At 45.9% G+C, this 12,434-nt stretch overlaps 1 protein-coding gene across 1 annotated transcript; it reads left to right on the forward strand.

Moving 5' to 3' along the window:
• The first annotated feature begins 290 nt into the window (after positions 1–290).
• On the forward strand, positions 291–12,133 carry Plgrkt (plasminogen receptor with a C-terminal lysine). The gene is made up of 6 exons (XM_057778365.1): positions 291–500; positions 1,344–1,410; positions 3,651–3,737; positions 9,669–9,799; positions 10,287–10,396; positions 11,741–12,133. Exons 3-6 carry the CDS (start codon positions 3,657–3,659, stop codon positions 11,860–11,862), a joined length of 444 nt encoding a protein of 147 aa, XP_057634348.1. The 5' UTR covers positions 291–500; positions 1,344–1,410; positions 3,651–3,656; the 3' UTR covers positions 11,863–12,133.
• The last annotated feature ends 301 nt before the right edge of the window (positions 12,134–12,434 follow it).

Consider the following 12,434-nt stretch of genomic DNA (forward strand, 5'->3'; position numbering starts at 1 on the left):
GTGCTAATGGGTCCTTCAGAGATTGGAGAGCCTTACTCCAGACAGACATTGCTGGCAGGAGTACGTAATACGGGAAGGGCAAAAGGTAACATGGAAATTCTGATCACTGTTTTACTTTTGTTTCCTGTTTACCTTTAAGCCATTTGATGGCGGCATTTTTACCGGGTCGGGACTCGGAGGACTTGAAAGGGCATTTCTATGCTGCTTCCTCGACTTTCCCTCTAAGCCATCCAATAGGTGCAGGACGCAACTTGCGGCTCTGACCTGCCCCACCCACCTCTCTGCTCGAGGTGCCCCGGCGCCGACACCGGAAGGACACCCCAGGTCTCGGGAACCGGAGCCCTTAAAAGATCCAAAGGCCACGCTGATTGGTTGAAGAGCGCAACCGTCATAACCAGCCAATCTCTAGGCTCTGTCAAGCAAAGCACAGTCCTGCCCTGATCGATCAGGGGCTCTGGCTAGGGGCCTCCGCTGTGGTCACCGTCCCAGCACCGAGTCGCGTGAGTGCATCTGCATCCGGCGGCAGGGAGGGAGGGTTAGTTCGGCTGCAAGGCCCCTGCACAGTTGCAGTGCAGCTCCAGCTGGGGCAGAGAAGGCCTGGGCTCTGGGTTCTGCTAATGCCCCCGAGGCTGACAGATATTGCCAACCCGGCCCTGTGAGCGAGAGTGAGCTCTCCGTAGCATTGTCACCAAGTTGGGAAAAGTCTGCAGAGTGCCGTGGACAGGGACATGGGATAACTCTAGGCGAAATACCTAAATGACAGGAAACTGGTTCCTCAGAGCCAGAGTGGAAACAATGACAGGAAAACACCCCCAGAGGCTACGTGCTTCCTGCTTAAGTTTGCTAGGGAATATAGTTTGGAAGATTTATTGAGAATGATTGTGATGTTGTGACCAATTTAATTAATAAAGCAGGGCAGAAATCTGGATGACAGAAGTCACGAATTCTTTCTCTTTCCAAATCAAATCTTGGTTCCCAGGGCGACCAGAGAAAAATCTGTCTGGGATTTTTGCAAACAACATTCCCCCAGAAACGCATCTTCCCACAGTAATTTGAATCATGGCCGGCAAGCTGGAGCTTGCCCCCCAAAAGCCACCCCCACACTGCACTCCTGTTTCCTGTGTTTCCAGTAATAATGTCGATTCGAAGCCACTCTTATTGTTTGTTGATAATATTTTGTCTCTAGGAGAGAGAAAATTGAGGGTATTTGGAACACCCTAAGGAAGGGGTGCCAATGACTTTGATGGGTATAGGGGAGAAGGAATTGGAAACACTGTTCAAGGTGAAGTTACAAGGCTGGTACACGCATTTGAACACTGTTCCTGGTTTCCCTCTGTCTTTAGCCCGTCTTCCTGAGATTTCCCCGACACATCCAAAGTCCAAGTCCAAGAGTCCAAGGCCTGGAAAGAGGTAAGCCCGAATCCTAGCTTTTCGAAGAGTTTCTCCTCTCTAGAAGACTGACGTGAGGATTGTCCCACCACTTCAAGGGAGAGCTAACCCCTTATAAATATGAGTGTGCCAAGGGACTGGGATCTGTGTGTGTGTGTGCGCGCGCGCGCGTGCGCATGTGTGTGTGTGTGTGTGTGTGTAAGCCAGAGAACAGTCGACTTCTTTGAAGATGTTTGCAGCAGGTATAAAAATTCCACCTTCCACTCCTACATGCGGAAGGCAAAAAGGGGATGCAGGATAGCCTTGGTTTCTTGAGTTGAATCATTCCTATTCTATGCAAGAGTTTGTCAAGTAGAAGCCACAGAGCCTATCAAGATGGCTGACAGTCTTTCCCCTGCAAGCTCAGCTGGAAGTGACTCACTTGGGCTGTTAATACAGAGATAGCAGAGTAACCTGCTAGGTCCCCTGTCCCTACAAGTGTCCTCTGTCTCTGCTCGCAGGGTGCCCAGTGGGACAATGGCAGACAGGAAGGAATCCTCATGACCTCCCGGGCTTACTTAGGGCTTTGCCCTTCCTTTCTAGTATGTAGTTCAGCCTCTGCCCAGCTCTGCAGCCCATTGGTTCAAGGCCACGTAATTCCAGGGTGTGTTCTTTGTCGGAATACACGGAAGTCACTGAAGCCTGACCCTCAGCCCCCGCTCCTAATAGGGAAGCCATTCCAGCTGATGTGAACCCCCCTGTCCTCCTCCCACTCACTTCCTGCGTTACTCTAGACCCAGGATTTCCTGATGAGGAAAGATGTGGAAACAGCTGTTGTCTGGGATCAGAATAGACATAAATCCTGGCTGGAAAGCATCGAGATTATGGTGTATTAAACAGCCAACGAAAGCCACATTGAAGAAAGTGGAGAAGTCGTGGTGTTCCCTGAGCCTTTAGTCTTCTGAAAGAAAAACTGATATCTAACAAAAATGTTTGCTGCACAGACTCGCTTGGATTTAGAATGCAATTAGAAGTTCTGACTCACCTACAGTTTACAGCCCTCTTAGGTGGTTGTTACTGATAATAAGATGCAAACTGCAGGTGTTGATGTGGGTGTGTCTGTGTGGCTCAGTCACTGCTTTTAAGGTATCAGTGAGACAAAGGCAACGTACATTCATAAGAAAACGAACTTCAAATTTTAATCATTTCCGGGCTAGTAAAACAGATCAACCATTCTGTTTTCAGCTTTGCGGTAATACTAAATAAATTGGATTGAGCACTTTATTATAAAAAAAGACGTCTCTACTTAGCTGTAGGCTAATGTAAGTGTTGTGAGTACATTTAAGGTAAACCACGATGTTCAGTATATTAGGTGTAGTAAATGCATTTTTCTCCATGATATTTCCAACTTACAATGAGTTTATTGGGCTGTAACTTCCATTGGAAGGAGATGAAAAACTCTACAATGTGGTCATTTTAAAAACACATTTCTGGGCAGAGGAGATGGTTTAATGTGTGAAGCACTTGCCATATAATCATAAAGACCTGTGGTGGAAGCTCCCGAATCAATGAAAATCTGCAGTCCCAGAGGTGAGACGTGAGAACCCATGGAAGGCTCCTGGCCAGCTAGCCTGGTGTACACAGATGAGCAACGAGTGGAATAGACGGTCTCAAACGAGGTGGAAAGAAAGCGAAGACCAACACCCGGGGTTATCATGGGCTGTGGTAGCTGCAAGAGCATGTATGCATCTTCACTTCCCTCCTTTTGAGAGCCTCGGTGATGTGGAGGGAAGGAAGGCGAGGCTGGGAGAGGAGAGCTAGGGGATACCAGCTGCAAGACGGTGGGAATGAGATGAGTGTCGAAGAGGGGATAGGAGCGTGAGACCTCGGGAAGAGCACGGATACACTGACCGTGAGACATGTCATCCTCAAAGCACAAGTCCAGCAGGACAGACGCAGGTACTTCTGCATACACATCCTCAGGTGCAAGGCCTTACTGTCTACTGCACAGACGGTAAGAAGGTGGATAGTGGGGAGAAACATGAGAAAACATGCCACTGTGTATTGACAGAGATGGGAAATTATTTCCATCGACTAGTCTTGGCTAAGTAAATGATGCCAGGCCGGGTGAGTATGCCTGAGGTTAAACAGCTAGTAAGTATTTACACTAGTCTCTAAATCAATTTTTTTCTCTCCTTTTACCTTGTTGATCATAACTTCGGGCCTGTATAAGGACGCCCAGGATCAGTTATTTAAAGTTGCCTTGCGTTTTCCTGCTTTAGGTCAAGATGGGGTTTATATTCTCCAAATCTATGAATGAGAACATGAAAAAGCAAAAGGAGTTAATGATCATGCAAGGCCAACTTCAGGTACGTGTTAGTTAAGATGGTATCCCCCAATCACATAGAGTTTCTAGAATGGTGTTCCAGAGGTGTGTTCTCTTAGACTCCCCCTGACCCCTAATGAAAACGCTCTTGGGCACCATCCTCAAAGATGAAGTGGGCGATTGCCTAGTTGGCGAATGGCCCACACCCCCAATCCAGATACTTGTTTCAAGATTTTCACACCACATGTAATTGTTTAGAGTATATTATGAACGGAATATACCCTTCCCCCAAGGTATCCGGGACTCCTTGAACCTGTGGCTATATTAGGACTGTGACACCTTACACAGAAAGGGGCTTTACTGTGTGTTCCTATAAAGAGGTGCTATTCTGTTTTATCCATATGGGTTCATTGTATTCCCAGAGCCGTTTTAAGGAGACTCTGTGTGTGTGTGTGTGTGTGTGTGTGTGTGGTGCGTGAGGTGGGCAGAGAGAATTCAAAGATGTCATATTGCGCTACACATAGAAATCTTAACCGCAAACCCAGGCTGAGCAGCCCTCTACTGACTTTGAAGATGGGAGTCGGGGCCAAAAGAGGCAGGCAGCCTCAATAAGTTGAAAAAGACAACGAAGCCGATTCTCCCCTGCCGCCTCCAGAGAGACAGAGCCTTGCCAGCCCGTTCTGGGAAACTGCTAGAGACTGTACACTTGACCTTGGGTTATACAGTAGCTGTTTAGAAGAAAATCAAAGAGATTGCTGAATTGCCTAATGTGAGTTGTCAAAGTAATTTTAAAATTTTGTAACTCACAGCTGAAAGTTGAGAAGTTAGTCCCAAATTGTTTTGCTAAGATTTTAGACAGAGATCATGAAGGTCCTGTGGTCTGTTATGGCTCTAAGAGCAGACAGCACTACTCTTGGGCAGTGCAAATCAGAGGTAAACCAGACTGCGATTGAATCCATATCAACTTGATGGCCTGCACACTCTGTCCTCAGTTTCTCGGTACCCTAGAGCCAATGTGCCCTCCAGAGAAGCTGCAGGAAGGAAAAATTACACACAGCACATAGAATGTACGCCATACAGAGTATATAATATAATGCCTCTTGCTTAGATTGGGTGTTGCTGTTATTGCTATTAAAATCTTTTTTTTTTTTTAAGTTAGGGTCTCATATAGCCCAGGTCAGCTTCAAACTGGTAATGTAGACTAAGATGACCTTGAACTTCTGGTCCTCCTGCCTCTGTCTCCTGAGTGCTAGGGTTATAGGAATCTGTCACTATACCCAGTTGCTATTAAAGACTTGTAAGAGTTTCTGTGTAGAGCCGGGCGGTGGTGGCGCACGCCTTTAATCCCAGCACTTGGGAGGCAGAGGCAGGCGGATCTCTGAAGTTCGAGACCAGCCTGGTCTACAGAGCTAGTTCCAGGACAGGCTCCAAAACCACAGAGAAACCCTGTCTCGAAAAACCAAAAAAAAAAAACCAAAACAAAAAAAAAAGTTTCTGTGTAGGACAATTATTTCTTTGGAGGAAATGGAAAAATTGAAAGAATGGGCAAGTTCGTTTGGGGGTGGTTTTTTTTGTTTGTTTGTTTTGTTTTGTTTTTACTGTAATGGAGCAGTGACCAGAAGTGACCACAGTATAGGAATCAGCCCAGTATGTCAGGAACTTGAACCACCTGTGCGTGGAAACTACGGGAGTTTCATTCTTAATCGGCCACATGACCTCAGGCTCTGTGAAGACTTGGAGAGTTTATTCCTCTTGGAAGTTACAGAGTCCTACGTCAGAGGATTTTGTCACTGCTCCAAAGCTGCATGAGCGTAATGCTGGTGTCACTTCCTCATGCTGCTCAAAGTTCACAGAGGAGACAGCGATGGGCATGAGTCTAAGTGGGTGCGCTGCACTCTGTGGATGTAGGTCACGCATGGGGAACCCCAAGTGGAGGGGAATCCACGGCTTTTACCATGAACCAGGAGCCAGAGAAGCGCGGAGGCCTTAGCTATGTTTCATTCTGTGGTGCTGTTCACCGACACGCAGCAAAGATGGCTGCAGTAGTGAGGGCCTGACTTTTTTGATCCACCCCTCAAGGATGTGCAGGGGTATTCGTGGTCCCTGGTAGTCACCTGACTGACCAGAGGCAAGGGAATCAATCCCAGTGAGCAGATTTTCCAGATGCGGCCTCGAGGTCATCCGTTTTCAGTTTATCTAAACCAATGGGGAGCCCAGCCTAAGAACCCAGCCTTCTTGAGCCAGCAGCTTTCTCTCATTTGGAAGGAGACAGGGTGAAAATTTCCCTAGAGCAATGACTCCTTCACTGGCACACAGCGGAGGGAAGGTGAGGTAGGACCTGACCCATTACACCTTCAAATACACCATCTTCAGTTGACCAGCCAACAGGCCCCTCCCTTGTACCTGTCCCTGTCTGGGACTCCCCAGCCCACAGTGGAGATGTCACACGGCAAGATCACAAGGCTTCCACAGAACAAAACTTATTTTAAACAAAAGCTCAGAAAAAAAAAAAAAGCCATGATTGTCTCGCCTCTCAAACCCTTCAGTTACGGTCTGAATTAAGTCCCCTCAAAATTTGTTTGCTGGAATCCTAGCCTTCGTATGACTTCATTTGGAGACAGGGTCTTCATAGATGTAATCAAGTTAAAATAAATCCTTGGGGTGGACCTTAATCTGATACGTTGGTAATTTTTAAGAGGAAATTTGGTCATGTGCCCCAAATATGGACACAGTCATCTCCAAGCCAGCAGCAGAGGCCTCCTCATAGCCTGTCAAGGATTCGACTCCATTGATATGGGATTTCTAGATTCTAGAACTGAGACAAAAAAAAAAAAATCTATTGCATGAACTAGCCAGGCTGTGGCCCGCTTGGGGTAGAGGCAGCTTTAGCAAACCAAAGCCAGGAGGACCTGGAAGCCGTGTCCAGAAGTGGGTCTGGTGTACTTGGCAAGGGACTCACTGGAGCTCAACTGCAATCTCCCACCTTCCTCCCCAGCTTCCTGTTTCTATAATCCTCCTCCCCCCAGAGGAGGGTCAGAGTTCGTGAATGGGAGAGATTTGGTCACCTTGAGTTTTCCATACAAACATGATACATTATTTTACTATACCTGACAGTGTCTTGAGTTGGATCAACCTCCCTTCCTCACTGAGAGCTTTGACACCAGTTGAATTCGGTCCGTCTTCCCATTCAGAGAATGTAACATTAACTATTGTAGGGTCCTTGCATAGGCCCAGGAGATTATACAGGTGTATAGATGGCTGGGGACTGGTATGCACGAGGTCTTTGTTTCCCCCCTCAGGAACCAGAAAAAAAGACTTTTTAATATACAAAATTTCGTTTTTGAGAATTTCATACAATGTATTAGGGCTGGAGGCTATGGTTCAGTGATAGAGCGTTTGCCTAGCATGCATGAGGTCCAGTACAGCAAGCAAAAAGAGACACAGTTAGAGAGAGAGACGGGGAAGGAGGAGGGGGAGGGAGGGGAAGAGTGGAGGGAGGAAAATGGGGGAGGGGAGAAAAGAAAAAGAGAAGTTTGAGGGGTAAGGAGAGAAACTACCTCTTTCAACCCCTGTTGCTGAGCATTTTTCCAAAGTACCACTAGGTGGCGCACATAAACAACTTTACAGCGTCCAGATATCTGGAAAGCTTGGTGTTAGTGTGTTAGTGAGGCGGAATGGAAATGGAAGCCTCCCACAGAGAAAGATCAGAGGGCAAAGAAACCATACTAGTCAGTTATACAGGCCAGGCAGTGGTGGCGCACACCTTTAATCCAGACAGAGGCACACAGCTCTTTGTGAGTTCCAGGCCACCCTGGGCTACAGGAGATTGAATCTGTCAAAAAGAAAAACTGCTCACACAAAGGTGATCCCACACCTTTAATCCCAGCACTAGGGAGGTGGAGACAGAGGTGACATGCAGTCACGGGATCTCACCATAGTCACATCTCATCTTGGGCATCCTCTAACTTCTTGGCTGATTTATAAAATTTTGATACATTGGGATTACTCTCTACCATGAGCTTTATGCATATGACAAGGAGAGGGTGTCCGGTGTTTAGTCCCACAGTCTTTTCAAAGCTCCCTGCCATCAATTTCAGACTTCTATCTGCTTAATGTTTACTGGAGGTAAAAAAAAAAAAATTAGCCTGCGATAGCTCCCTTAGGCAGTAGTTCTCTATCCCAACTGCACACCAGAACTACCTAGACCGACAGCAAAATGAAATAAAATAAAATAAACTTAAACGAAACTTATGCTGACCTTACCTCCAGTTAACACGTGGACTAACGGCTCTGGGTGCTGGGATAGGAACTGGGACTCTGAAGAACTCCGCAGAAGTTTACAACTCGGACCACTGATGTTGGGCTTTTCTCTGTCTTTTTTTTTTTAATTTAGATACCTTTTTATATAATTGCTGTATTTATATCACTTTGGGAGATCTGCATTATTATATGAATTTGGGAAATAAGTGATCTAGCAAGGATGGAGTTGCACACTCAATATTCATGCATACAAAGGCATATTATTTATCTTTAACGGAACTCAAACTGATAAAGGCAAATTTCGGCAAGGCGAAGTACCTTAATTGGTCCTTGCTCCTTCACCTTCTCTGTTTACTTTTCCTTGGAACAAGCTTGGTTTGGCCTAGGTGACCTCAGGTGGCACGGCCATTAGAGGAGGCATCTCTAGTTGAGGGAAACGCTCTACCGTTGTTTACAACCACCTGGGAAACGAGGTGATTTGCTCTGAGGGCATTGATCATGCTCCAGGTGAGTCTGGCCATGACCCTCACTTTTCAGTGCTGTGGGCTCTTGAGATCCAAACCTTCTCCTACCACCTCTGACTTATTACCCAAGTGTCTGCTGTGAGTTCTCCTGGAACTATGATTTAGTGACCCTCTGGTATGCCATCTGCTTCTAATTTTCAGTGACCTCCCGGGAACCTTTCCAGGTGACACAGAAACCATGCAGACACCTGGGTAGCTGAGATTAACCCAACTCTCTCAGGCCTGCTCTGAACCCCGGCCTGCCCTGCAACCATTGTCTCTCTGCTTTGGTTTCCTCCTCCCAGAATCGTCCTTATTTAGAGGCTTCCCGGCCCAACTGGAGTTTGGCTGACACTCTCCTGGGTTATAGGGGAGGGGGGACACAGGGGAGGTGGCCAGGCCTTGTCCTCACACCATCCTACTCTCAGTTCCTGCCATGCTGGACCGAGGACACGGCTGGAAACCAAGTCACGTTGTTTATTTTTCTTCCATCATGAACTCTCGCTTTCTGTTTCTGAGCTTTGCTGTACTGTACTGTCAGGTGTTTAGAATTAAGAGGCTAAGAAGAAAGCAGGTTTCCCTCTGAAGACTCAGACTCTTCAAATCACGGCCTTGGGTTTTTATTTTGCTACCGCCGCTGCTTCCGTGCATTTCTTTGAAAAGCCAGTCAGGTATTGTGTCCTGTGTTCTGGGCTGTTCCTGACTAAAGTGGCCCAAGGCACAGGCGGTGACAAGCGAAGATCTCTATTGATCTATTGACCCCTCAAAGCAACTCCCCACCAACACACACACTGTATGGTGAGGACCTGGCATTTCAACTTGTGGTTGGGTGTATCTGGAAGGCAGCATGGATGGGAGGCAAAATGATTTCCAAGCAAATACTAACAGAGGCGGGCAAGGTGGGTGCGTTTAGTGGTCCATAGATTTTTCCTGACGTGAAACAGAAAAGGCAGGAAACATATCGGGGGCTGGGATCCACCAAAAATGCAGTCAAGACCTCAGCGAGCAGGAGCATTGTCTGTTCTGTGCCCAGTGGAAGGAGCTGTCACTGCCAAGGGACAGTTGCTCGGAGTTGTTCAGAGTGACTTAGTCAAAGTCTATTGTAATCTAAATGATAAAACACGTGTCCAGATGAATGAAGAAGGAAAAGCAGATGGTCGTACCCGTCCTAGATGAAAGATGAGTAACCCCTCTTTGTCTTTTGTGCGTAGCTGGAAAGGCAGCTGACCATGCAGAATGAGATGAGGGAGCGACAAATGGCTATGCAGATCGCCTGGTCTCGGGAATTCCTCAAGTATTTCGGAACCTTTTTTGGCATTGCCACCATCTCTCTAACATCTGGGTATGTTCACGATTTACTTGAAGATCTTTTTGAAATAATCCAGTCTTTGCCATGATCATAGCACTGTTAAGTTGGCTGAGGCAGGACTTTGAACCCAACGGTATTCATGTAAACAAAGAAACCGCCCGTGGCTTTCTCCTCTGCAGAACAAGAGCAGTAACAGTTCCTTCTGCCTTTAGCTCCTTCGGTTCCTTCTGTCTTTCTCTAGTCTATAAGTTAAAGAGGGCTCCCCAGAGGTCCAGAATGGTATCTCTGTGTCCTTGTGTTCTTTAAAAGGAGGAATCAAAGCCTTGAAGTCAAAGAAAGATTAGCAAAGACTCTGGTGAGGTATGCTGGGCAAGGAAATTCAGTTGCTATAGAAGCCTCAGATTGATGAAATAATTTATGAGGTGGAATGCATTCTTCCGAAAGCAGGTGCTTTTATTACAAGAACAAGATATTTGTGTGCTGGTTACCATTGATACCCATCTTTCTGTTTCTGAAACAGTGCGATAAAGCGGAAGAAGCCAGCCTTGCTTATTCCTATCGTTCCCCTCAGCTTTATCTTCACCTACCAGTATGACCTGGGCTACGGAACTCTTCTGCAAAGAATGAAAAGTAAGTCTTCCTAAACTAGTTTGCTTCCTAATTAATCTTCTGATTCAAGACCTCCTCTCAAGGCTGGGAGATGGCTCAGTCGGTAAGATGCTTGTTGAGCAAGCATGAGGGTCTGAGCTCAACCCCCAATACCTATGTGAAAAAGCTGGGTGTAGTGGTGCAAGTTTGTAATCTTAGTACCAGGGAGGCAGAGACAGGCAGTTCTCTTGAGCTCCATGACTAACCAGCCTTACCTACTTGGCAAACTCCAGGCCAGTCTGAGACACTGTCTCAAAAACAAAAAATAACAGAGTAGATAATGCCTGAGGACACTGGTGGTTAACCTCTAGCCTCTCCATGCAAGTGTACGTACAGGAACACACATGCGCACATGCATCCCCTCCTTATAAATCCTTGACTTACGTAGATTCTGATAGGATCATTTTCCGAAGACTCTAATGATGAGCATCTCTGCTTCCCTCCAACAGGGTGGCATAAAGTCAGCTCCTGCCAGCTCATAAGAACTGACTTGACAAATTTTGCATGGTGGATGAGGGGCATAGTTGTTTACTAAGATTAAATTAAATAGGAGTATACAGACTTATAATTAAATTCTAATAAATACTAAATTACATTTAAAACAAGGGTATTAAGCACCCAGAACTTGTCTGTTTCTAATTATTTTTCTACTCTATATAATTATAGATTACTTTTATCAATTGCATCTGCATTATGCAACTGTAGAAGCAGCATGCAGATGCAATGAAGTGCAGGCACAGCTTCAGCCCCAGCAGCATCCCGTTGGTGGCTTGAGGTTGGTCATGGTAGGAGCGTGTACATGGTGGAAACCGGCAAACACCAAATCAAGGCGTACCCTGATCTCTAGACCAGGAGCTGGAAAGTGTGGACATTTTAAACCTTTGGGAAAGAATTCTAATAATTTCTATAAGTGTTCTTCATTTTTGCAGATAGCGTATTTATTGTTAGTGTTAACTTGCAATTGTTTGTATGTATGTGTTGTGTATTGGTCAAGCCCAGGTAGTTCTGTCTACCCCCTCCGTGCATTTTTCATTTCTCCTTCACTGTTTCTGAGGCACGGTCTCCCCGTGATGCTCCTCTTGTCTTTCCTTCTGAGTGCTGGAGTTATAGGTGTGTACCACGACACCCAGCTGCATCCATCATTGTGTTTCCCCGAGTGGTGCATTCCTTCTCTTGAGTGAAACAGACGAAATGCTTAGCTCTAGGGATGTAAGGTCGTGGACACAGAGTGTCACACGCAGTGTGCCCCTGTAACAGCAATCAGGCCTTCTCCCAAAATGCTGATGACCCCTCCACGATCTTACACACTTCTGTCTTTTATTTAAGGGGAAGCCGAAGACATATTAGAAACAGAAAAGGTTAAGTTGGAGCTGCCAAAAGGAATGATCACCTTCGAAAGCCTTGAAAAAGTCAGAAGGGAGCAGAGTCGATTCGTCATGGACAAGTAAAGTCACGTGTACCCTCCAAGCACCTGCTGCAACTCAAAGCACAGAAGTGTTGACTTGAATCACGGTGTTTACAATTTTCTACATGATCATGATTTTGATACAACGCATTTTTATTTTAGAATATTAAAATTCAAAATAAATTTGTTGGTCTATTTTAAAACAAAATTTCTAATGCTCAACCAAATCATGGCAGTATTCTAAATAAGAATCAAATTTCTTGTGTGTGTGTGTTTTACAGTTATCCAAGCGCAAAATTAATAAATTATATTGTTCTGAATTTGACACCCGTGTCCTGCTGCTTGAGTTTTTTCATACAGACTTTCCACTCAATATCAACTATCACAGGTATCTGTTATTGTGTCCTGTCCCACACAAAAGAACCCTGGTGACTAACGCGAAATTAATTACAGCATTCAGGGTTGAGAAGAGGGGGAAGAGATGTTGAGGTCGAGAGGTGTAAGTGGGAGTCAGCAGGGAGCATGCGGAGGAACATGGGGTGATATGTCCTTATTTCATTGTATACATATATGATACACTCAAACAGCAGGGTAAATGAATGAACAAATCAATAA

Source organism: Chionomys nivalis, chromosome 8 (assembly GCF_950005125.1).
Source record: "Chionomys nivalis chromosome 8, mChiNiv1.1, whole genome shotgun sequence".
NCBI classification, from domain to species: domain Eukaryota; kingdom Metazoa; phylum Chordata; class Mammalia; order Rodentia; family Cricetidae; genus Chionomys; species Chionomys nivalis.